Source organism: Neophocaena asiaeorientalis, unplaced genomic scaffold, assembly GCF_003031525.2.
Source record: "Neophocaena asiaeorientalis asiaeorientalis breed wild unplaced genomic scaffold, Neophocaena_asiaeorientalis_V1.1 scaffold42, whole genome shotgun sequence".
NCBI classification, from domain to species: Eukaryota; Metazoa; Chordata; class Mammalia; order Artiodactyla; family Phocoenidae; genus Neophocaena; species Neophocaena asiaeorientalis.
This window is the reverse complement of record NW_020172633.1, coordinates 649938-676748: the sequence shown is the minus strand read 5'-3', so window position 1 is coordinate 676748 and position 26811 is coordinate 649938. Positions and strand designations below refer to the sequence as shown.

The 26811-nt window shown below is 40.4% G+C and overlaps 1 protein-coding gene across 1 annotated transcript in view; it reads left to right on the top strand.

Annotated features, from left to right (window-relative positions):
* Positions 1–624: 624 nt before the first annotated feature.
* The window catches only part of CHST9 (carbohydrate sulfotransferase 9), a 200467-nt gene continuing 174280 nt past the window's right edge, over positions 625–26811 (top strand). The window contains 1 exon segment of the mRNA XM_024739383.1: positions 625–745. Coding sequence (XP_024595151.1) covers positions 625–745 — 121 coding nt within the window.

Sequence of the window (26811 nt, the reverse complement as noted above, 5' to 3'; positions counted from 1 at the left end):
TCCCCTGCATCGGCAGGCGGACTCCCAACCACTGCGCCACCAGGGAAGCCCCAAGTGTACTCTTTAAGTTGGAGAAACCTACTACTTTTCAAGGAGAGGGAAATGAGCGATTGGACCCTTCATTTTTGAATTTTTATATATTTTTAAGACATGAAGTGGTGTTTTCCCCCTTTATCTACACACATGTTTTTCAAAATCCCTTCCTCAACAGTCTATTCTGAGAGTCTTCTTTCCCCTCAAAGCCATTCTAAGATAACTTGAACCTGACTTTACAATATAGGAGAGCTGAAGTCTGGGATGCTTCCCCTAATTAAATGTTAGGCTGTTACTTATTAACTGTAGGATAGCACATTCCTTAGGTAAGATAAAGGCAACAATAGAAAATTGCCATTCTAGGGCCATCAACTACAGTCTCTTCTGTCTTCAGGGTGTTAAAGTTCATGGAAATCCTCAGTATTGTTGATATACTGTATATCTGTACCATATTTGGGAAGAAATGTTATCAGCAAGGTACAATGTGGATTTTTAAAAAATTCTAGGTTGCTTCACGGAACGAGCACTTAAGAGGAAAAGAAAGGATCGAAACTGTGGAAAACCAAACTATGTGGTCTTCAGAAATGAGAGATGCAGCCATCTGAAATGGTCATGAACCCCAAACAAGTCTTCCTCTCAGTGCTGATATTTGGAGTAGCAGGGCTACTCCTCTTCATGTATTTGCAAGTCTGGATTGAAGAACAGCACACAGGTAACACCTCAACTTTTTTTTCCTATTTTTAATGACAATGGTCATTTTCACTTAAATGAGCTATGGTGTTTATAGATATATACAAAGTCACAATATTTCCAACAACACAGAGCATTAGATACCAAATAAAACCTCCAGCTCCCCAGAGAAGGGATGGTTATACATTTCTGGGGAGCATTTGCTTGGTCCCTTGGGACCACTCTTGGAATTTTTGTTATCCTGGGCAAGTGGCTCATTAGCCCTTTGGCTCAGCAAAGACTGCTTGTAGAGAATTTGTCTACTCATTTATCCTACCTTTGATGTGTCTACTAAGCACTGAGCACAAGCCTAAAGGGAGCTGAATATATAGCAAACTCTTTTAATTCCTTTTTAATTTTTGTGTTGATACTCCAGTTGGTGTAGAAATTCTTTCATATCTTTAATATAAAGCAAGAGTTAGCAAACCTTTTCAGTAAAAAAACAGAAAATATTTTAGGCTTTGCAGGCCATGTCGTCTCTATCACAACTATTCAACTCTGCCAACGGATCACAGAAGCAGCCAAAGATTATTATGTAAACAAACGAATCAGGGTGTGTTCCAATAAAACTGTTATTTACAAAAACAGCTGGTAGGCCAGCTTTGGTCCACTGGTCGCCGCCTACTCTACTTATCTTGTATACTCATCATTCAGTTTGTAATTGCTGGATGTTGGAGGCACTCAATTACTGTTAAAATGGATTATGTTTATAATGATGCAAGGACATGTTTTAGAACATCATAGAAATATATACACATAGGTGTTGTGAAATTTGGTTGTTTTCCGTTAGTAGAAATAGCCTATGGCTTATGACTGTTAAGAAAAACAAAAATTGAACTATCCTTAATTGTTTCCAACTGTGGCCCATTTTTAAATTATTCTAGATATAAAGCACTTAAGAATCTACACTGAATGGACTTGAGGACACAGGGAGGGGGAAGGGTAAGCTGGGACGAAGTGAGAGAGTGGCATGGACATATATACACTACCAAATGTAAAATAGATAGCTAGTGGGAAGCAGCTGCATAGCACAGGGAACTCATCTCGGTGCTTTGTGACCACCTAGAGGTGTGGAATAGGGAGGGTGGTGGGAGGGAGGCGCAAGAGGGAGGAGATATGGGGATATATGTATATGTATAGCTGATTCACTTTATTATAGAGCAGAAACTAACACACCATTGTGAAGCAATTATACTCCAATAAAGATGTTTAAAAAAAAAAAAGGAATCTACCCTGAAAGATAATTCCATACTAAGTCTTAAATAATGATGATTTTAAAAGTTGTTTCCATTTTTAAATTCCTATCCTTGCTTTAGCCTCATAGACACTTTGGAATTATTTAATTTATATGGTAACTCTTGTGAAAAGAATTTGCATATAATTATCTTCTAGAGAATATGTAACATATTGTCCAAACTTATTTTTAATTCCCATTACAGTTTATAGAAACTATAATATTTTCTGTTTTCTTTATTACTGCAATATTTTATCATACTAACTGATAATACTGAATGAAACCATCTGTGATAAAATAAATAGGCTGATTCCTTTTGCAATATAATTCCTAGCATAGATCTTGTCACATAGTAAGCCTTCAGGAGGTGTTTGTTGAACGAGTGAATAGATGAAAACCTCACTGTAGACTATAGACTGGAACGCAGCAAACAAGGAAGAATCAAAGAGATCTCATTATTGGGAGGTTTGTTGACATCATAGTCTCATAATAGATTTCCCAAGAAAAGTATCACAACAAAACTCCAATACGTAAAAGAAAATATATTCCTATATACAGACTAATGGAGAAACGTTGTGATTTAGTCTGCCGGTAAGAAACTACATGACTTCTGAGGAAACAGCCAAGTCATATGATAGCCTGACATATACAATGCAATTCACAAAATGTGTCCACAAACATCAGTAGCTACAATTGATCGAAAGCTTACTAAGTGCCAAATGTTTACATGTATTTTCTCTTACCCTGTAGACATCTCACTGGATGTGCTATTCTAGGTTTGTAGATGAGGAAACTAAGGCTCAGGTGGATGAGGAAGTTAGCCAAGGCCCCACATGAGTGGGCTGAGGTATGGAAGGAAAGCTAGGATTCAAACCCAGGTTGTATCTCTTCTGATGTCCATGCCTCTACCCTATGTATTGCTTCTATGAGGGGGAGAAGGTGAATATTATTATCCCCTAGAGCACACATGAATCAACTGATTAAACTGAAACTTTAAGTGACTTGCCAAAAGATACAAAGCTAAGCATTTTCAGAGTATGATCCATGCCCAGGTCCTCCTATGCCTCGTGAGCCCTGAAAGAGCCTCCTAACCAAAAAAGGCAGATAAGATAAACATATATGATACATGCCGTAGCATCAGTACAGACGTTTTAAAATCACTGACTTGGTAAACCTAAGCTATGTTTACAAGTTCATAAATGTATAATCTCTTCTGCAAGTTGGATTCTTTTTTTTCTAATTTTTATTTTTCTCAATTGAGTTCATAAGTTTTCCAAGTTGGGGAATTATTTTCCTCAGTGAATATGGGCTGGTAAGACATTTACCATTTATTCTCTTAATTTTTGTGATTTGCTAGAAGTACTTTCTCTGATTCTCAATATATCCTAAATGAATTATGTAATTTTTCACAATCTCCTCATGACCGTGAGTATAAACGTTAGAACCAGGATTCCTTTAGATAACTATTTTACTGAAGAAACATTTTATTATTCTTCAATAAGACTTCAGTCTTATTGAGTTTTGTCTTATACTAGGCTGGTGTCCTAGGTTGTAATTACGTAGTTTTCTAGGTAGACAGGTCCCTATGTATTTTATATGTGTTTCACATAACATCAGGCATTTTTAAAGGCAGTCTCTTTAAATCAGAAAATATCTGAATGTATGCTTTGATGTTAAGTTAAAAATTGGAAAATCTGAGTTTTGGACGCTTTCAAACTGTCACTCACAGAACTTTGGAAGATGTTTTGGTTCCAGAGGTCCTCTGTAAGTAGAGCAGATTTTAGAGCTTTGGGTGCTTTGATCTCATATACATTTCAGTTGTATGTAAGAACTCTTAGGTTCTTTTCATACCTTTTTTCTTTTGAGGCTTTTAAAATTCAGTAAGATACAGACTGTTTTCTATACCTCCCTAGTTTTCCTGGGCTGCTTCTTATTAAAATAAAATGCTTTAGGATTACAAACAAAAGTCTTAAGTATGCTCCGATGTGCTAGTAAAAGATTATGAATAGATAAGATCATTTTGGAGGCAAAGAGGAAAAATGTGTCACAGAGAAATGAAATTCTATCCAATTATACAACAGTTTCATATGGGTATCCATTTCAATACCATCATCAATTAAATTATGCCTTTCTCTGCTAATTTTCAGTATGTGGTTGCATTATTATGAACTTTATTTTGTACATTTCTTTTCCCTAGTTGTTAGGAGTGCAAATTTTACATTCAGAGGAAACTTGAAAATCTCAGATCTCCTTGTTAACTCTGGACAAATCACTTAGCCTCTCTAAGCCTCGATTTTCTCATCTGTAAAATGGGGATAATAATGTCTTCCATATAGCGTAGCAGTGAGGATCAAAGGAGACAGTGCCTGCAAAGCACTTAGCATGGTGCCTGGCAAGCAGTAGTGCCCAATAAATGTGAGCTGTTATTATGATCCTGGAAATGATGCAAAGCATCTGCAGACTTGCTTTTTCTGAGTTATCCCAGTTAAGACTCAGCCACAATTCAGGAAAACAACCCCAAGCTTGTGGCTGGACTGATTAAGAGGAAAAAAGAAAAAAAGAAGGCTCAGTTCCAGCTCTGGTTAAAATAGTTGGGAGACTCTAACTGGCACAGAGCCATCGTGTTTCACAATGTAGACACTGGACAGGGAGAGATGGGATTGAGTGGCAGAGAGGAGAGTTCGGGCCCAGGACGATCTCAGGTCTGTACAGGCTGCCCAAGGTTAGGGTACTCATTCATTCAACAGCGTTTATTGAAGACCTAACAATCGGAGGCGCCAATAGAGAACCAGATATAACCCCTGTTCTCAAGGAGACTATAGTCTCATGGATTGTAAGGGAGAAAATGGTCTTGAGTCCAGGCCAAGGCTTTGGTACAAAAGGACAGTCCATTGTGACAGGAAGGAGATAGGCCCTTCTTTATGAGGTAAAGTAATGAGTTAAGACCAGGAGAAAGAGCCCAATCAGTTGTCAGTAATGGGACTGCTGACCAGATAAAATGTTAAAAGGAGCAGTGTAGGGGTGGGAGCAGGGTCAGCAGAGGCAGAGGACCAGATCCAAGCAGAACAGGTACCTGTCTGGGGAAGATGCAGTAATGAGGAGGGCCATCTCAGGATAAATCACAACAGTGGCTCATTTTTTCCCCCAGCTCCTGTTGAAATTTGCAATTCGGTGCTCTTTCTCTAGGTAGACTGCTAACTGCTAAACAGAACAAATACCAGAAGGTGTGGTACATAATTGTTCTGTATATGCAATAAGACAGGGTGAAGACCCCATCATGACAGAGGCAGAATCTCAGCTTTAGAAAAAAATTTAAAGATTGTCTTGTACACCACCTTTTAAAAAAAATATATAAATCCAATGACATCACTCCCCTGTTTAAAACTTTTCCGTGATAGCTAATTCCCTTTAGCAAAATCTTCTCCCTGGGCCCACGAAGCTGTGGGTGGGAGCCACCTCCTGCCCCAGAGCCTCCCCTTCATTCCCTTGCCAGTGTTCCCAGCTTTACATCGATCCTTCCACCAAACTAAGCCCTGGGCTAACTCAGCGCTCTCACAGCCTCAGAAGCTGGGATGCTTTTCCAGCTGTCACCTGTCAGGACTTAGCTCAAATGTCACCTAGTTTGATCACCCCACGATCCATCCGTCAGCCTCTCCCACCATCTTATTTATTTCTGTCGGAGAAGTGGTCATAATTAGCAATTGCCTCGTTGAATTATCTGTTGACTTACTTATTGTCTGTATCCGTTAACTGTTTTGCAACCTCCAGGAGGACAGAGATCTTGTCTGTTTCACTTATCGCAGTGTCCTCGTTCCACGTTGAATTATCTGTTGACTTACTTATTGTCTGTATCCGTTAACTGTTTTGCAACCTCCACGAGGACAGAGATCTTGTCTGTTTCACTTACCGCAGTGTCCTCCTTCCACAGCGTGGAACATGTATTTGGTAGATGCTCAATAGTATCGTCGGACAGGTGCATAAAGAATGCCTCCGTAGGTTTTCCAGCATCCAGCCAAAGGATTACATAGACTATGTTTGAGTATTTATGGGGACAGTGAATCCACTACTTCCCAAGGCATCCACTCAGCTGTACAGCCACCTCCTTAGAAAGCGCCATGTATCAAGGCAGAATTCGCCTCCTTAACTTCTTCTCATCGTCCTCATTGAATCCTGGCCGGCACTGCATGAGGCTTATCCTTCCTCCATGGGCCGGCCTCATCATTTTCATGGCAAATGAAATCCCAGATTTTTTAACCATTTTATGAAGAGACAATCCTGGCCAACTCTCCTCTGAATCACTTACTTTATATTTATTCTAAAATATGATGTATTCTATTATCGTATGAAACCTATGTTAGAAATACATATATCTAATAAAATCCCCTGTCAAGTAGTGAAAAGTTATTTACACATATTTTCAAATATATAAAGTAGTGAAAATTAAACATCCCACTGAATAGCTTATTTCTTTTTTTGAGATATTCCAGAATCAAGTTTAGTCGCGGAGACACTGCTTTGGGAAAGATCCTCAGTATCCTCCTTACTTGCTGCAAATAATAATAAATCATTTTTTCTACTGAAAAAAAAATGTTTAGTCTTAACTATTACAAACTAAAATTGTTCCCTGGATTTATATACATTGTAAAAATCTATCTGACAACTTCTGAACATTATTATTCAGGACCAGTATTTTTTAGTTTTTAAATTTTTTAAAAGGAAACAAATTTATTTAAACAAAAACTAAAATACAGTTCACCCATTTCTCTCACCCTTCCACCCCCCCTACCTCTGGCAACCACCAATCTGTTCTCTGTCTCTGTGAGCTTGTTTTGTTTATTGTTTTTAGATTCCATGTATAAGAGAAATAATACAGTATTTGTCTTTCTCTGTCTTACTTATTTCACTTTATGTAATGCCTTCAAGGTCCATCCACATTGTCACAAATGACAAGATTTCATTTTTTTATCTGAATAATATTCCTTTGTATATATATATATATACACAAATCTTCTTTATCCATTCATCTGTCAGTAAACGCTTAAGTTGTTTCCATATCTTGGGTATTGTAAATAAAGCTGCAGTGAACTTAAGAGTTCCTATATCTTTTTCGAGTTAGTGTTTTCATTTTCTTCAGATAAAAACCCAGAAGTAGAATTGCGAGATCATATGGTAATTCTCTTTGTAAGTTTTTGAGGAACCTTCATACTGTTTTCCATAGTGGCTGCACCAATTTACATTCCCACCAACAGTGCATGAGGGTTCCCTTTTCACCACATCCTCACCAATGCTTATTTCTAGTCTTTTTGATGGTAACCATTCCAACAAGTGTGAAGTGATAGCTCATTGTGGTGTTGATTTGCATTTCTCTGATGATGAATGATGTAGAGCATCTTTTCATGTACCTTTGGCCATCTGTATGTCTTCTTTGGAAAAACATCTATTCAGATCTTCTGCCCATTTTTTTTTTTTTCTGGTACGCGGGCCTCTCACTGTTGTGGCCTCTCCCGTTGCGGAGCACAGGCTCCAGATGCGCAGGCTCAGCGGCCACGGCTCACGGGCCTAGCCGCTCCGCGGCATGTGGGATCTTCCTGGACCAGGGCACGAACCCGGGTCCCCTGCATCGGCAGGTGGACTCTCAACCACTGCGCCACCAGGGAAACCCTTCTGCCCATTTTTTAATCAGATTGTTTGGTCTTTGCTATTGAGTTGTATGAGTTCCTTATATATTTTGGATATTAGCCCCTTATCAGATATATGATTTGCAAGTGTTTTCTTGCATTCAGTAGGTTGCCTTTTTCATTTTGTTGACAGTGTCCTTTGTCATGCAGAAGCTTTTTAGTTTGATGTAGTCCCACCTGTTAGTTTTGCTTTTGTTGTTTTTGCTCTTGGAGTCAGATGCAAAAAATTATCTCCAAGATCTATGTCAGGGAGCTTACAGCCTATGTTTTCTTCTAAGAGTTTTATGGTTTCAGGTGTTACATTCAAGTCTTTCATCCATTTTGAGTTAATTTTTGTGTATGGTGTAAAATAGTGGTGCTGTTTCATTTTTTTGCATGTGGCTGTCCAGTTTCCCCAACACCATTTATTGAAGAGACTGTCTTGTCCCCATTATATATTCTTGGCTTCTTTGTTGTAAATTAATATGTAGGGGGTTATTTCTGGGCTCTCTATTCTATTCTGTTGATTTATGTGTCTATTTTTAATGCCAATACCATACTGTTTTAGTCACTATAGCTTTGTAATATAGCTTTGTTCCAGGTTTTTTCTTTTTTCAAGAATGCTTTGGCAGGACCAATAACGTTTTAGATATTAATTGATAGTATTTTTACATGTTTACCTTAAACAGAAACTTATTTGACTTTTCATACCTCTAATGACATTTTTTCTGATTCCTACTAGTTTATTTCTGATTTGCACTAAATAAGTACTGATATCTGAGTTTCGTTTAGCATTCAACATTAGCATCTAAAGTCAATTGTTTAGCTATAAATTATCATACCTAGCATATGAAAGAATCACATAGCTATAATCCCACCTTTTCAAAACTCATTGTCACCAATCCAGGCTCTATAGGACTCTGATTCCAAAAATAGTTGTCCTGAAAAGTATGTTCATTTTGGTCAATGATGTGAACTTTCTGTAAGCCAGGGCTTTATTCAGACCTTCAATGCTGTTATCTATGGCAAGATTGCCAAAACAGATGGCTACTTTTAATTTTTTTCTTTTGCAAAAGTACAATAAACATCAATAGGCTCAGGTTATGTTTTAACCTTCTTGTGTTTGTATGAAAATGATAAGTAGTAGCTACAAGCTTCTGATTTTAGGCAAAGTAAAGCCACCTTGTTGCTCTCTTGGACAGTTAATTGATTCAGGACCTCACAGACAAACTGGCCTCCATGCTTTGGTATAATATTTCTAACAAGATTCCATCTTGCTTTTTTGCAAACTAAATATATTTGTGGCCTATAAATAAGTTTTGCTTTTAGACTGGTTTGGCATAATTCTTTTCTCTTGAGCCTCTCTGATGAGAAAGTATATTCTTTTCCTCTGAAATCAGGCTGTTTTTCCTGATTTTGATGTTGCTGTATTGAAATTCTATTTTCCCCCAGGGGATCTTTGTATACCTGACCTGGAGCAAAGGCACGTATACCATGAGGACTTTATGCTTACTGTCAATCATATCCTCAGGAAAATAAAATTGCTTTTAAAAGTCACTTGTTTGAGCTACTTCCTCTGGTTTTGATGAAGGTTGCAACCATTTTTTAATCAAATAAACACCTACTGCCTCTGCCTACCTCTGGACACCGCCATCTCCCATCTTCCTTTTACATGATTTTTCCCATCTCAGTTGACTTGGCTGTTCTCTCCTCCTGGAGCATGTTTTCCTTCACTGTTTCCATTGCTGGCTTTTCCTTATCCTTCAGAGTATAGCTTAAATATCACCTTCTCTCAACTTCTTATGTAAAGTTGATATCCTCTGATGGTTTATCTCCCAGCACCTGTTATTTATTACTTCTTAAAATTTATTTCATGGCACTTATTCTATCTGTAATCATTCTTTTTGTTTATTTACATATGCTCTACCTCTCACAATGCAAGTTCCCAAGGACAGGGAACTTGTATGTTGGTCACCAATGTCCATTCAGACCCTGTCACCCACTTTCAGATCCTGATGTCAATTCTCACTTCATTATGTACTCCCAGTGCCCTCCAAATTCCATGTGTATTCTTATCCACTCAGCTACTTATAACTTTTCCCTCCCAGTGGACTCTGTTTTAACTCTCTACCCTGCCTTCTGAGTCTCCTGTCTTCCTGGGAGCTGCCCTCTGCGTATGCCCCGCACCCCAGAAGCCATACTACTAGAAATGAAGGAGTAATGGTCAAAGTTGCTTAAAATCTTCTGAATTTGAATAACGTTCAGTGGCCAAGCTTTGCTACAGAGTCGATCCAATCAATGTAGATTTTTTAAAAATCTAGTAATCAATTGAATGCGTTTGTTCTCCAAATATGTTCTGAGTACAGGTAAAAAACAGTGCTGTTGCTTCAGCCCAGCACTCACCCTTCTTCTGGGTGCCACCCCTGCCTCTGTTTCTTTTGTTCCTCCTCTCCCACACCATCTACAGAGTGTAGCAGAAACTGCCATTTGACCATGGGACCCTTCGTTTGGTCCGTTGGCATCTGGCCAACGCTAGGCCCATCATCCATAGGACACCGCACATCACTGGTCACCATGAATTACTAGTCTAGGGAATGGGTGGCTGATTCAAGCTCGGCTGATGATTCCCTTTCTTGAAATTTTGGGAGAATGGCACTGAGTGCCTGGACGATAAGATGCAAAACTCAGAAGCTCGAGTGGCTGTTTCCTACCACGTGGGCCAGAGCAGCTGAAGAGACCAGGCTGGAGAGAGAGCAGAAGGGCGGTTGGGAGGAGAGGAGCTGAGCTGAGGGGAGAGCCTCAGAGAGTGTTTGGGTTCCTGTATCAGCTTCTCCCAAGATTCAGGACTGTTCCTGCCTGGGGTATTTAAGGTGGCTTGTAGGGGTGGAAAAATTTCCCCTCTGCCTTTCCTGTTTCTTTGGCTGTTCTAATCAATTGACATGAGATGGATTAATAGGAGAAAAATGAAGGTAATTTCATACATATTGGAGCCCCATAAAAATACGAGACTCTAAAAGAAATAGCCAAGGCAGGAAGCTTTTACACCTTTTAGACAAAGTAACAATACATTTAGAATTGACGACATGAATTGAACATGAAGAATTGACATGACAGAAGTCTTTGGGGTTGGGGTAGTAGACTGGTAAAGAAGTAGCAAGGTTTGTTTATACAGCCTTCTCTGCACCGAATTCCCTGTCTCTGGTGATAAGGATGCCTTCTGCCCCTCCTGGGACAGGGAAGGTACCTTTCACAGGGGAGATTTATTTCCTGCTTCGGGGGGACAAAGGAGGGTCAGAGGATCCTTCTCGCACCAGCTGTTTCTCAAGTACCTTTAATTCAAAATAATCAACATGCCAAAGTGACATATTTGGGGGTGACATATTCTGAACCCCTACAGGCTCAACTTGGGCTTCTGTCACCCGCAGCCCAAAGAGTCCTAATAAATCCACACCAGCTCTCATACCTTCCTTCCCACCCTCGGTAAGCAGCCATCTTTCTCAAAGTGGGGTTACTGGAGCTTAGAGGGGCCTCATAAAGAGCCCCATTAGCTTTATTCATCTCTTAGAGTAGGGTAAGGGGCAAAGGGCACAGACCAATCCTCCTTCACTGTTATTGATTTATCCCACACCGTGGACCACAGGGTGCTGTCTTGCTTACTGTTGTGCCCCTAGCACGGTGCCTGGCAAGCAGTAGACACTCACTAGATCTTTGCTGAATGAGTCCATCCACACGAAAATCCGGACTCAGCTAAGCTAAGAAGGCGCGTGAGGCTGGTGCTCAACGCTGGGTTTTCCAGAGGTTACAGTGTTTGGTTTGCAGGGCATTTTCTCCAGGGATATCCTGAAATGTCTTCCTTGAAGTTAGGGATGTGCTACCTGGAGAGGCTTAGTTTTTCCTTTTGCTGTGTTTTGTTTCTAATAAAGGCTGGGTCATCCTTTAGCAGACACGTTGTTAGGAAAAGTCGAAAACTGAGGGAGGAGTTGTATAGGATGTCTTTTTAAGGTCTCTTATAATGTTAAATACCCTGTGGCTATCATTTTGTGTCTGAAAGAGGTATTAACAAATAAACTTGGGCTCAGAAGTGCTCCCTTTTGGAGGTGGTATTCCGTAGTGGGAAGCGCTGGGCTCTAGTTTCTAGCCTGTTTTGTGTCCTTGAGCAAGTTGATTAATCTCTCCAGATTCTCGTATCTTTTCTCCTCTGATCAACCTCCATACCTTCTTCCTTGTTCTCCTCAGGTAACCACCATCCTAAATGTGATCTTTATCACTACATTCCTGTGCGTGTCTCTATAATTTTTTAACACTTACGTATATTCCTTTTTCATATTTTTAGCCTTACATAAAAGGTGTCTATCTGTATATACCCTTTTGCAAACTTACTTTTTCACTTAACATTAGGTTTTTGAGATTTATTTATATTGCTATATATAGCTTGATTTCATTCACCTAAGTGCCGTGTAATATTTTTTGTCCATTCTTCAATTGATGTACATTAAAGTTGCTTCTAATTTTTTGCTATCACTCACAACCCTGTTGAGAACATTCCTGTATAATACCATTGTTCACATATTTGAGAATTTCTATACGGTCAAATTTCATGTTTTCCAAAATCACATCATCTTCAAGATTCTATGACTTTGTATTATATCTTCTCTTCTGCTCTCACAAATCAAAATGAGGACTTCTTACAACACTGCAGATGTTTAATGATAATCCTTATAAAATGGATACAGAAGTATTTATTTGGACACACAGGTTTCCATTCAGAATTATGAATGGAAGGATACAAATATAAGGCACGGAACCGGCACTCACAGTGCTGCCTGCTTCACTGGTATGCCATCAGAGTGGTTAACAGTTCATTGAGAATCAATTAGAATAACTACCGGTCATTAGTGTGGACTTGGAGTATGAGTGCAAAGATCTCACTCACTAAATCATTCACGGTGACAGGAAAGTTATAGCTCCTGTTAGGGAGTGTCGGTTCAGAATGTAATACCACCTAGTCCAAACTCTCTAATTTTCCTCATAAAAATAAACTTCGAATACCAAAGCATCATTTAGTCCCAGCCTCCTTCTTTTACAGAGAAGCAACCAAAAGGCTTAAATTTGCATAGCCAGGAAGTAACAAAACTGGCACTAAAACATGATTCCTGATAACTGCCTATTTCCCCCGCAATACTCTTCTCCTGCCCCTTGAGGTACAAGAGGATTCAAGACACTTTGCGTTTTTGGTTTGTTTCCTAAAGCGGTTTGAACATAGCCATTCTCACCCGGTCTAGAAGTCTAGCAACCAGATGCATCACCAGGAGCAAGGATATAGTTTCTGTTCTCCAGTTGAAAAATCTGCACAAAGGAGAACTTACTGTTGTAACAGCCCCAGACTTCAAAAGGAAGTTCAACAGTACAGAACCAGTGTCTTTGGGAACATACCTTTCAAGAAGAAATCAAGCAACTAAGAGGGTTGGTGGGAAATTTCATGGTATCCAGGTCATTACGGATTAAAGGGGAGTAAAATATGAAAAGAAAACATGGATTGTTTTCAAATAAAAGAAGAACCTTATTTTTCACCAAGTGTTCTCTCTGTTATGTTTCCCTGAGTCACAGATTGCCAAAAGTTATATTGAGTTTTATGTAGAGGATTGAAAGTAAATGTTTTTGTGCTAATCCAACAGACAGAATTCACCACTAGTCCCCCTTTACTATTCTCAAGCTTTTATCTCCATCTCCTGTGGCGTAACTCAGCCTGGGTTGTAAACATTGGCTTTCATGCCTGTCTCCCCTGCTAGCAGCCCACTGAGGGTCAGGATCACCTTGCCTGGAACACAGGAGAACCCCCAGTAAAGAGCTCGATGGGAAGAAATGGGAAAGAGATTCCGGAGACAGAGAGCAGTTCATCGTTTCTGCAGGGCTCACAATGTATCAGCCAATCTTCAGTGTGGTCACAACCTTCTAGGTGTGTTTGTGAGCTTGGTAGCTCTAGATATTCCATTGGGCCTCTTGTGAAGAATTAAACAACTGTTGTCTAACTTTTGTTACACAGTCACATTGGTATATATGTATAACCCAGAAATGGTTTAATTAGTGATTATCATATTAATGGAGCTGTATCTTCCCAATAGTTAGAGTGACTGTAGCCACTGGCCAGTCTCCCCCACTTTCCTAGGCTCAAGGTGTTGGGAAAAAACTGTACTCTTCTTGGTGTTGTTTAATCAATTTGGAATATTCTTGTGGGGATGTTTTGTTCAAGTCATGAAGCCTTGTAAACTAACTGTTTAACAAAATATTACATTTTATGATGTCATCCCTTCAAGATCAGCCTGGCTGTCTGTTTTTATATCTGGCAACTGTAGCCTGTGATAGAAAATTCCAGGAGACAGATTGGTAGAGGATAAACTGACGGCTCTTCATGTTGCCTGGCAATCCTGTGTTCCCTAGTGAGCTGTTTCTCTCCTGTTTTCCAGAGAAGCAGTTTCTGACATGTTACTTTCTCCTCAGCACTCCAGGCACATGTGCTCCCCCAGTGTCTCTCTGCAGATCCCCTCTCCTCCTACTTCACAGAAAAGAGATGAACATCAGAGAAAACTCTCGGAACTTCCTTCTAACAACATACAGACAGATCAACTTCCACCCCGTCTCCGGCTCTCCTCTCAGCTTCTTCCACCTTCCCCTCTCCTCCCATTCATATTCTGTCTCCCGAAGGGTCTACTTCCTCAGTGATCTTGCCCATTTCTTCTCTTCTCCTATATTTTCATCTTTTCTCTGTCACTTCCTTGTATCTGTATCTATGCATGATCTATACATGTATCTATACATGGTCCCCACAGACCTCACTGATCTAAAAATAACCTAACTCACATATCCAGTTCTTTTGATCACATTTTTCCTCCTCCCCCAATTTATCCCTTTCCTCCCCTTGCTCTTCTTAAAAGACTTTTGTGTAATCACTGTCTCCACGTTGTTATTCTCTACTCATCCTGCCCTTACATCGTGCAGTCTGCCCCCGTCAACCACTAGTCCTGTTTCCCCCAGCATCCTGCCTGCCCTCAAATCTAGCACGTCCTTCCCAGCCCCCATCTTAGATCGGTGCAGTTTTAGATACTAGTGGCCCTTCAATGCCACCTTCCCTTGGTGTCCCTGACAGCAGACTCTTCCACTTCTCCTACCCTTCTCTGGCTGTATTCCCAGTTCCTTCTTCAGACTACTGTGTTTCTTTTTCCATGCCTTAGATGTTGGTATTCTTCCGAGTTCTTCCCTTGGGTTTCTTTTCTTCTCATCTTCATGCTCTCCCAGTGTAATGCCATCTGTAGAGCCCTGATGCCTCACACCATCTGCTTCCAGGGCATCTGTAGTTGAATGCCCCACAGATCCCTTCAACTCAGGAAGTACAAAGCTAACCTCATCGTTTCTCTCCAAAGCCTGTCCAGTTTCGCTGTTGAGGCAGTGGCCCCACCTAAAGACCTTGTTGCCATCTGTGATGCCTCCATTTTCCTTTTCCCTCCTGCATAAATCTCTTCTTGGCCTCCAGTGGCTCTTGGGACAAACCTAGACTCCATAATTTGACTGTCAAGTCCCGTCATTATAAGACCTCTACTTAACTCTCCAGGCTCGTTTCTGTCCACACTGGTCATGTTGCCCTTACCCTTCAGCTGTGCTAAATTTCGCCTGGTTCCTTGAACCAGTCATCGGGCCTCTCAACCCTAGGCCTCTGCAGGTGCCTCTAGAAGCATTTCCTGTGTTGCCCCCTCCCCATCATGTGCTCCCTGTGCTCCCTATGAAAGCACTGATGATGGTGAATTTGGAGTGTTTGTTAAAATCACGCCCATCACCTTCAACCCACCAGGTCACCAGATTTGTGAGGGTGGCACTAAACAGGCCATTTCACGGTCGTGTCCCCTGCACCTGACACATGCTTCCCTTGGCCGTGACAGGTAGGATTTTGCCATATTTTTTTGCAAATACTGAGTTAAAAATCTTTGGAAAAAATACAGGTATATGCCTTCTTGCTTAGGTACATATATGTCAGCCTCCCAACTTGCATAACCATGAAAATGATGTTTTCTCGCTCTGTGAGAATCCGTCATCTGACTGCATGGAAAGAACAGTGTTCTCTATCATGGAGACATACTTTTGTAAAACTTCTTTTTATCATGCAGTATTTTAGTGATAATCTAGTTAAATTTTAGTGTATTGTAATTTTTTTGGTTTTTCTCAATGATAAAAAAAATTTACTTTATAGGTTAGTTATTAAATTTCTATCCTTTTACTCAGAACTCTTACTTCTCTTATTTTCTCAATCTTATCCTTCTGAAATTTCTTTGTTTTCCAGAACATTTTAAACTCACTTGGGGGGTACTTCCCTGGTGGTCCAGTGGTTAAGACTTAACCTTCCAATGCAGGGGCTGTGTGTTCGATCCCTGGTTGGGGAGCTAAGATCCCACATGCCTTGCGGCCAAAAAACCAAAACATAAAACAGAAGCAATATTGTAACAAATTCAATAAAGACTTTAAAAATGGTCCACATCCAGGAATAAAGACGCAGACCTACTGGAGAACGGACTTGAGGATATGGGGAGGGGGAAGGGTGAGTTTTGACAGGGCGAGAGAGTGTCATGGATATATACACACTAACAAACGTAGTAAGGTAGATAGCTAGGGGGAAGCAGCCGCAAGGCACAGGGATATTAGCTCGGTGCTTTGTGATAGCCTGGAGGGGTGGGATGGGGAGAGTGGGAGGGAGGGAGACGCAAGAGGGAAGACATATGGGAACATATGGATATGTATAGCTGATTCATTTTGTTATAAAGCAGAAACTAACACACCATTGTGGAGCAATTATACCCCAATAAAGATGTTTAAAAAAAAGAAATGGTCCACATCAAAAACATAAATAAATAAATAAGCACACTTAGGTAGTCCATATGTGTGTGGCCCTCAGTGCAAAATTATTGTCCAGTGTTAGTGTGATTTTTAAAAGCCAATAAAGAAGAATGCAGGGGCAGAGTTGACACCGGTGACATTGACAGCCATCATCTTGGGAAGTTTCCCATTTGTTTGGACCCATCTCAGAGAAAAAACAAAATACATCCTGCCCAGATGCCATTTTCTTCTTTGCAGATGACATTTAACTGCTATGTGGGTGGCAGCTGGCTCCATATTTAGTAAAGATTCTCGATGGAGAGAGAATTTTCCTCATTATTTTTTTTTAAAACTGAGAAGGCCAGAAATTGACATCAAAAATGGTTCAGATCTAATCAGAGTAGAAACAATAACAGAGGTGAAATGTCCAGCTTTCCGTGCTGTGCCCGAGCACTGAACACAGTACTTGTGGAAATGTCTTAACATACTCTTTTTTTTTTTTTTTTTTGCGGTACGCGGGCCTCTCACTGTTGTGGCCTCTCCCGTTGCGGAGCACAGGCTCCGGACGCGCAGGCTCAGCGGCCATGGCTCACGGGCCCAGCCGCTCCGCGGCATGTGGGATCTTCCCGGACCGGGGCATGAACCCGTGTCCCCTGAATCGGCAGGCGGACTCTCAACCACTGCGCCACCAGGGAAGCCCTTAACATACTCTTAATAAAAACATCACAGTGATAAATGTAGAATTCCAGAATGCTTACCATGTGCTGTATGGGTAAAGTAACAATTAATAGTTGTTTGCAAATGAAAAGCAATTAGACGTGAATATTTATCTATTTCATGGTCCTAGGAACAGCTTTCAAATTACTTTTATAACCAATTTATTACGAATGATTAGCTCATATAAACTAGGCTCACACAACTTTGCATTTCTTGTAATATGAAATACTGCTTTAAGATATGAATGATTTTTATCGTAAGATAGTCTCTATGGTTTCTACATGACCCATCACAAAATAATTAGCTAAGAAAGGTATATTTATTAATATTAAGAAACTCTACTTTTAAACTTTCAAAATTCAGTTTTTAAATGCTCTTCAGATGCATAAAGCCGAAGGATATCTAGTAGAAGGAGAAAAGAAGAGGGGCAGCCAGCTCTCACACACTCAATAAACCAATGGAGCTTTTACTAAGCCTTCTTTTAAGTTTGCTCAGGAGAGAGATAAATCCATAAAGCAGTCAGGCTGCTTGTGATCATGTTGCCAGAAATACACTATAAATAATGGAATTGCCGTCAAAATTTGGACTCAGAATTTTATGATTGACATTAAGGGTCAGTGCCTGCATTTTAGATCCATTCCCAGAAGCAGTTTAATAGCAGAAATCAGAAGTCCATTCACTGAACCACTGGCAGAAAATTAGGTAGAGACTCCCAGTCTCCTTTGAATCAAAGGTATGTCCGATAACCCAAAGCTAGGGAAAAAGACGTAACTGCAACCTGAAATCCCATATCCAAAAAGCGAGATGCTCTGTTTTTGGTAGTGCTGTGAAGAGTTATGAGCAATCTAGAATAGATGGGAAAAATCACAAAATGCCCTTAAATGGAAAGCTGGGAGTAAAGGAAAAAAATTAATAGGTTTTAATTCTGTTTCTCATTCTTCTGCAGTATTTTTTACATCAACTAGATTGAGCTTGTAATGGCAGGTGTCCACCTGAAAAACTCTGAACAAATTCAAATCCTACTAAGGCAACACCCAGTGAAATTTAAATAGCATAAGTCTTGTTTATTTCACAGGAACAGGCAGGCAGCTTTTCTTCCTCTGTATCTCCTACATTTAAATTCCATGCTCTCTGTTTACAATTGGCAAGAGTCAGGGGTTATCCTCGATTTCTGCCAAAATGCCAAGTAACTTGGCTGATGTTGGATTCCAGGAGGCAAAGAGCCTTCTTCCCCGAAGCAATTTCTGATTAAGAAGAAAATGAGATCTCAGGTGTAGTTTTAGCATCTGGAATTCTTAAATATTCATTTATTCAGTTTTGACTTTGGGATTTGGGTTGTTACATTTTTGGTGTGTCCCGTGAATAGCACTACTACGTGAATCATTATATCAGCTTCAAACAATTGTGTTGCTGTTCCTTCCAGAAGGCTCCCTTGTAAGGTTCATATAACTTCATAAGGGCATCCGTCTGTGTCTGTATTCTCTGAATATTCATGAAAGTCATTGAAGGCCAAGGACTGCAGGGAGGAGGCAGGGTTACTGAGGGAGGGGGTTTGTGCAAACATGACAGGATAAGATTTCAGCTTCCTGGTCCAGTGTGAAATGCACAGACCGAAGGTTTCCTGGGGGCGGTGGTGATGATTTGCAAAGAATAGCCTTGTTGCAAGGCTTTGGCTATCTTGTCGGATCCCAGCAGACCACATGCTTGATGTCAGTGCATAAACATGGCCTCTTCTCTTGCCACAATATTTATGTCTGCTTTGGAGCAAGCTGCTCCCCAGCAATTCTGAGAACTAATAGGGTGTCCTGGAGAAATGAGTAAATCTTCCCTTGTTTTTGACATTTCTCCGCATTACCTCGTTGCCCTCCCCAGACTTCTCACCTCTTTCTTTCTGATTCTGTAGGATTTAACTAAACCGAGGACATGATACTCTATCTTTATGGCATGAAGGACTATCTTTTTTTACAAATGTAAATTTCTATTTAAAAAAAACCCACATAATTCCAAAAGATTCATTAAGATGCCACTGAATACTATGGCCTTTTACCAGGTGACTATGCATTAGGGAAAAGGAAATGATCAGTCTTTTCGGGAATTACTGGACACTGGCCCTGAATTGACACTAATTTCAGGAGACCCAAAATATCATTGTCAGACTAGGGACTTATGGGGGGTGGTGATCAGCTCAGATGCATCTCACAGTGCGTGGGTCATCCCCAAACCCATCCTGTGGTCATTTCCCGAATTGTAAGATGCATAGGTGGAATAGACATACTCAGTAGCTGGCAGAATTGCGTTAGAGATCCTGAGAATTATGTCTATTGGAAGAACACTATCTGATCTGTGTGTTATTTCCTAATAGATGTATATTTTAGGGAAGGAAATAATCACTGATTAGCACTGAGGGAACTCCCGCTGAGTAGCTGTGTGGCCTTGACTGAGGCCCTCAGCCCACCCAAATATGTCTCCTGACCTAAAACACAAGGAAGTGATAATAGTCGTTCTCAGCTCTAAAATGCTGGTATTTTTATTTGCTTACAACTCACTTCTTCCAGCATTTTTTCCTTTGAGTAGTCACACTGGAGATGTATTGGGTTCATATCTATTCCTTTTGTATTATGACCAAATAAAGACAGCTTGGCACTCCTGTACATTTTTAGTGATAGATCGTGCAATAAACGCTGTTTTCCTTCATTCTTTTGCTTCCACGTGCGTCAAATTTGCCTTTTTCCTCTTCTCTCTTGCAGCCCCACCTCCTCATTTTGGAGTTCTGGCTAGTTTGACATGAAAAATGTGCATTACGAAGCCTAATGGATAATTACATCAAGGAGGGAGGGAATGATCTAAATTTCAAAATCAGAATAATCACCTAAGTCTTAACTGTAACTAGCATAATATAATTACTTTTTTCTTCAACTTTTTTTTAATTGTTCTGCATATACAAGGATGATTTTTCATTAACTTTTAATGCTGTTTGTAACTCCATTCCAGCGTATTCGATGTAGCTTTGAATAGAAGAGTTCTACTCACAATAGAACACAATGCTGCTAAGCTTTACTGTCAGACACAGGCTGCTAAGGAAGCTGTAGGAACAGCATTTTTATTGAGGTTGTTTTGTTTAAGGGAAGGGACAAGCCCACTCATATCTGAGATCATATCTCAGCAATAGCAAAATTTTTGAGCAGTGCAGGGTAGTAAATACAGTTTTAAACTTTTAAATTTACCTGAATCACTCATTGTAAGTATGTTTGCTCTTCAGTAATTGTAAAACCTGGAGAGCTTGAAAAGTGACAGTCCTGCCTTCACGTCCTATCTACGCTTCTGCTCTTACTTCTCTGGGTTGTTAGCTGGAGATAACCTTAGCTTTTCTCATCAAACACAACTTCACAGGACTTTGGAATAAGCCATATTGACTACAAATATGGCAGAAAAACACCCAAAGGTATTATGCAGAACGCTGGGTTTTAAGTGACAGAAATCCATCTCCATGTAGGTTAAATCAATAGATAAATAGGTAGATATATTCCACGGGAAACTTCCTTAGTCTCTGCCCAGGCCCTGGGAAGTCCACAGTGGTGTCAGAACTATAGCAGGATCCAGAGTTCCAGCAGTTTCATTGTGAGGACTCCCTCCATCTCTGGCTTCCTCTCTTGGTTTTGCTTTCTTCGGGACAGTGGCTTCCTCAGCGGGTGCCTGCATTTGATGGCAAAGATGCCCGTGGGAAATTCCAGACTTTTATCATCTTGATTGATAGCAATTACAAAGAAGAGACCCCTTCCTCTCCTGGTGCTTATGTCAGTTACTGAAAATGGACCCTGATCCATCCTGCAGGGGTCTTCTGCTACAGTTACTGTCCTTGTGGAAATAAATATTCTGACCAGCCAACCTGACCTTCCCCTGTCTCACAGAACGTATGGCCTAACAATTGACAGCTTTGTTGTGCCAATCAGGGAGGTGGGGTGGTGGAGGTAATACTGCAGAAGAAGCCATGAGGACAGGTTTTAAAACTGTAGCTGATATTCATGCTACCACATTCAACTCTGCAGCGGTGGAGTTATCCAGCTCCTAAAGGGGCTCACAAAGTGACCTCTAGAGATGACTCAATGGAAGTCCTCCTGTCTATGGGACAATCCTGAGTTGTGAAAGTCCATAGAACGGCATTTCCTTCAGTGATTGTCTTTCTTATCCAAATATGTTACATGAAGTCAGGATTCTCTACCTCTTTTTATACTCAACAACAACCCCATAAGATAGGTACCATTATGATTCTCAGTTTGCAATTGAGGAAACAGTCACAGAGAGGGTAGGTAACACACAGCTAGTAGTGTAACAGGGTTGCTCAATCCTTTTTTCAATCATAATCACCTGAGAAGCTTTTTTTTTTTTTTAAAGTGGATTACCTGGGTCTCATCCTAGGACATCCCAATTCAGTAGTTCTGGAATTGGGTGGTGAGCCTTACAGTTTATAATGGCCAAAGTGATTCTGGTGAGTGACCAGGCTCAAGAGCCACTGATCCTGAGAGCAAGAAGGAAGCAGAATGGCAAAGAGCTGGAGGATTTTAGTTATGAGATAAGCAGTAGTAAAGAACACAGGAAAAATAAATAATGTATTTGAAACCATTTGTGGCAACCTGGTCATGAAACTCTGGTCCTGTTACATCAGGAAAAGAGCATCTGGGAGGAGGCTGAGTGGTAGTGACTCTAATCTCTCCTTCAGCCACTGCTTTCTCTTCCCATTTCCAGAATTTACTCTTAATATAGGCATCTGTTTCCTCTCTATCTGTTTCAGCTATAGTGGAAAAACATGTTTTTTCTTTGGCTAACAAACGTTCTTACTAATGTGAAATGAACAACTTAAAACCTCACAGTGATTCTAGAGGCTGTTTCTTCCGTTTGGAGTAGTCCTGCCCATGTCCTCCCTTTACTACCACTTACACTTCAGTTCTCAGGTTTAATATCACCACCTCCATGAGGCCTTCCCTGATCTACCCATCTCTGCTAGGTTCCCTGGATACACTCTCTATCAGCACCTTGTACCTTTCCTTCAGAGCAGTTACCGTAATGGGCAATTGTCAATTTACTCGTATGACTGTTTGATAGTCTGGTACTGATCGCCCCGCGTAAACTATAAATGAGTGACCGCATTTGATTTTTTACTGCTGTATCCTCAGCATGCTGTACTGTGCCTGATGACACATACTAAATATCTGATAATTCTCTGTTGAATGAGAATAAGGATAGTCTCCTTTATAAAGCCGGTGATGCCTGGAATAAGTCCTTAAGGAGACATTCCCCCAAATGGAATTTCTCAAGAGAAAGAAGTAGAGAAAAGCTAGGAGAAACTAAGAAAACGCTTTGAGAGCAAGTAGCAAAAAACTGATAAGGTGGCAATTATCACCTGCAATCTAAGTACAGACTTAAGCAAACGGAGCCTTAAGCTGTGCAAATAGCTGGGGAGCCACAGGAAAGGGGCAAGTAATCAGGCCATTAGCTAGAGAAACAAGAGCTAAGTACAGGGAAGAGGATATAATGTTCTTGGAAGTATTTTGTTGTTGTTTCTTTTTTCACAAAATGTTACAACTGAAAAAGACTTTTAATAATACCTACCCAGCAGTCCCCAAGCTGGAGTCGCCATATTCCAGAATCTTAGATTACTGGGAGCTCTTAAACTATGTTCAAAGTTTCTGACAGTCCAGTGAATGGCATATCTTTCTCTATAATGTGGCTGAGTGACTTAACAGAAAGCGAAAGTCCTTTGCATTTGCTCCCAGGCTTATCAACTCCATGAAGCTATGGGTGTACCTTGTTAATTAAAACAAGGAAGTAGATGTAGTTGGTTGGGTGGGTCAATCATTCAGAAATACTGGGTCCAAGAGGAGATATAATACAGTCTGATGACTTTATCCAAAGGCAGCTCTCATCAGCCCCATACCCAGAGTCTATGATCTTTTCAAGAACTCATGAAAATGTTTGAGTGATTGACAGACATAGTTTTTGGCTCCCAAATTAAAAAATAAAATGAAAGGAAACTGCTAAATCAAAATCAATGCACATTCACCTAAATGCATATAAAACATAACTCTTAATCAACTTCATTAATTCTCTAACAGAAATCATTAACATTTTCATTAAGCTTGAAAAGTATATAATGGTTAGCCAGGAGATTTTGATATGGGTAGGGGGGATGGTGGGGGAAGGAGAGGTCAAGAGGAATAGCCACCATTCTGACAAGACTGAGGGCTCCTTGGGAAGAACTAAGGGCCTCTTCTGTGGTTAAGCGAAAGGAGTCCCATGGTGGAGGTGGTCCAAGGCAGTGGTGACTGGGGACAGCAGTGCATAGGTGAGCAGGGGCTCTAGGGTACATTGTGAGCTGCTTTCTCCACAGCCAACTTTAGATCTACAGGTGTTGCTATTATTTTGTTTCCTGTTTATTAAATCTCTTTCTAAGGTATTTTGCTAGTACTCTTACTTGGACAGAGTTTTTGAGTCTGGCCTTGAAGTCAGACAGCCCAGGTTCAGATTCCCCACTCTGTCTGCAGATTTCAAATTCCCTCATGTTGAGCTCTCCCAGCCTCTGTTTTCTCATCCATCAAATGGATTATTAATACTTGCTTCCAAGGCTGGTGTAAACATATTAAGTAATGTGGGAGCACTTAGCATAAGGCCTGACGTAGAGTACATAAAATTTTTCCTATCCTAAATATCCAAGTCATTAAAAATAGCATGCATTTTACACATATTACTTGAGTGTGTTCCTCATCCTTTGGTCATTTAAGAAAAGAGTCTTCAAAACTGGGTATGAAAGTGGAAAGTGAAGTCTGGTATCCACATTTAAAACAGGAAAAGGTATCTATTTACAGATGATATGATATTAAATATGAAAAGCCACAAAAAATTAAGTGAGTTTGGCAAGGTTGAAGGATACAATCTTATACAAAAATAATTTGTATTTCTATACGTGCAGTGAACAATCCGAAGTGAAATTAAGAATCCCACTTACAGTAGCATGTGGTGACCTAAATGGGAAGGAAATCCAAAAAAGAGTGGATATATGTATACGTACAATTCACTCTGCTGTACAACAGAAACTAACACAACATTGTAAAGCAACTGTACTCCAATAAAAATTAATAAAAAGAGGAAAAAAGAATAGAGTATATAATTAGGGATATATAATTAGGGATACATTTTGCATTTCTTCTGTTACAACAGAAGAAATGCAAAATGTATGCTCTAACTACAGACCAGTATTTAAAGAACTAATGACTTCAGGAACACAGCCCTCTTCCACGGAAGAGATTGGAGAGGGCATAGCAGTAAACTCCTAAATCCACTCTACCCCAGGTGAGTGGTGGAAGTCAGACTTGAACTTGAGTCAGAATCACTGAAGTGTTTGTTAAAGCACAGATTGCCGGGTCCCACCCCCAGAGTTTCAGATCCTGTATGTTTCCGGTGGGGCTTGAGAACTGGCATTTCTAACAAATCCCCAGATGATGCTGATACTACTGGCCTGTAACCACACTTTGAGAACCACTGGTCTATGGTCGCCATTGCCCTGGTTGTTCATGGGTGATGGAATGGGCATCTGCTCTAAATTTAGCCCCAGAAACCTGAAGGGATGTGTGCTGCAAGACATGACATACCTCACTGGAGAATGAACAGTGCCTCCCCTCCATCCTTTTCCCCAGAGACATTCTGTTTCTAGATATGCAGCCTAGAAACAGCAGAGGCCATCCTGTGACCATCTGTGAGCATGAGGGCACACACCTCATCAGGACACCAAGGCTGAGATGGCCAGAGCAGGGAACTGGAAGAAATTTGGGTCTGTGATGACATATGGCCCAGATGGTACCTGGCCTGGGGCCTGAGCTTCCAGTTATGTGAGAAAATAAATATCTTCATTGTTTTAGCCAGTTTGAGTTGGACATTTCTGCTCATTATAGCCCAAAATATCCTAATTAATATAGAAATGCCAGAGGGCATGAAACCTATAAAGGGAACAGAAATATTTTAGGTAGAAAAAAACCCCATCACATGCAAACAAGAGGACATGTTAGACCTGTGTGAAGCAAGAGGAAACAGTAGAGCCCAGATCTAACTAAGTGGGAGAAAGCAAGGAGGCAAAGGCCAGTAGCAAATTAGAAAAACAAAACTTTTTTCAAGTGGCAGAAACGAAACAATCCAAACCAAAAACTGGACCATAAAACTCTACATTGAACGTTTACACTTTTGCAATTCGATCTATTTTAATGTGTTTTAAACCCTCAGGCAGAAGCTCTGTCTTCCCCCCTCTGCCTTCCCAGACCACCCTGGTAATAAATTACTCAACTCTGCTTCCACCTTAATAAAGAAAATTAGACTTCCCCATTTCTCTCCTCAGCCAGGAGCTTCCCCTCCCGATAATGGGTAAGACATGGAGCCCTAACTTCTCTTAAATGTGCCAAGGGCTCAGAGGCTACGGTCCTGAACCTTCCCTGATTATGAAGAGAAACATCAAATTGTCAAACTCACCTAGGTAACCGGGGCACAGCCTTGAGGTTAAAAACAGTAGTTGTCAGAATCAATTTTAAGATTCACTAGGAGCGGCTGTCAGACAAATGAAGTGCTGATGATGAACTGATTCAGATAAGAAGTGATGGGAGTCAAGCAGCTGGTCTCAGCACCGATTAGACTCTGGCACTGGAGCAGCCAGCCACACACATGGCCATGTGCTCCCTGGGAGTCAACAAGCCGTCAGGGCTGCGTTGGGATCGGACAATTAGAAAAGATCCAGATCTCAGTTGGATTAGTCAAAGGCTTTGCAGAGTCTTCAACTGTGGCCACACGCCCCTTCTTCCCTAGGTCCAAGACAGGAGATCTATCACTCAGTATTTTGCTGTCTAAATCCAAGGCAAAAATGAGCAACTTCTCAGCAAAATTTAAAATAACCCAGCTCCTTCACACTATGAACAAATGACACTTGCCAAGGTAAATAGGGACATCAAATCCCAGGAACCGGTAGGCTCTGTCCCATGCGCTTGTAAGAGGGAAAAAAAAAAAGTAGTTGTGCCTTGATTAAGGACTAACTTAATGAGATCCAGCTTTCAGGTGACCAGAGGCCATCCCAGGTGTGGGCACAAATTCATGATACTGTAATATTGTCGGCTTTCACATGCTCTGTTTATTTGCTACATAAATCTTGCTGTGTAGTGGGATTTGCTAGAAACACTATTGGCATCTTATTATGAATACAACTCAACACTTCTGACCTCCTCATCCTGTAATTATTCCATAACTGCCTTGAGAATTATCATATATTTTGGCATATCTATGAATGTAAAACAACATTGTCCTATGCAGTGAGGATATAAAATAAAGATACTTATTTTTAAAATGTCTGGGAAAAATAAAGTTTCTGCCCGCTTGGACCTGATAAAGACCAGAATTGAAAAAGAAGAATGATTTATATATCCCAATATGAAATGCATTAATATCTTTATGTTACATCGTATATATAATTAATAGTGATTTTTCTATTTGGTAGGATAAGAGGTGATAATAGGGGATAAATTTTTCTATACTTTCCATGACTCCTTCCTCTCC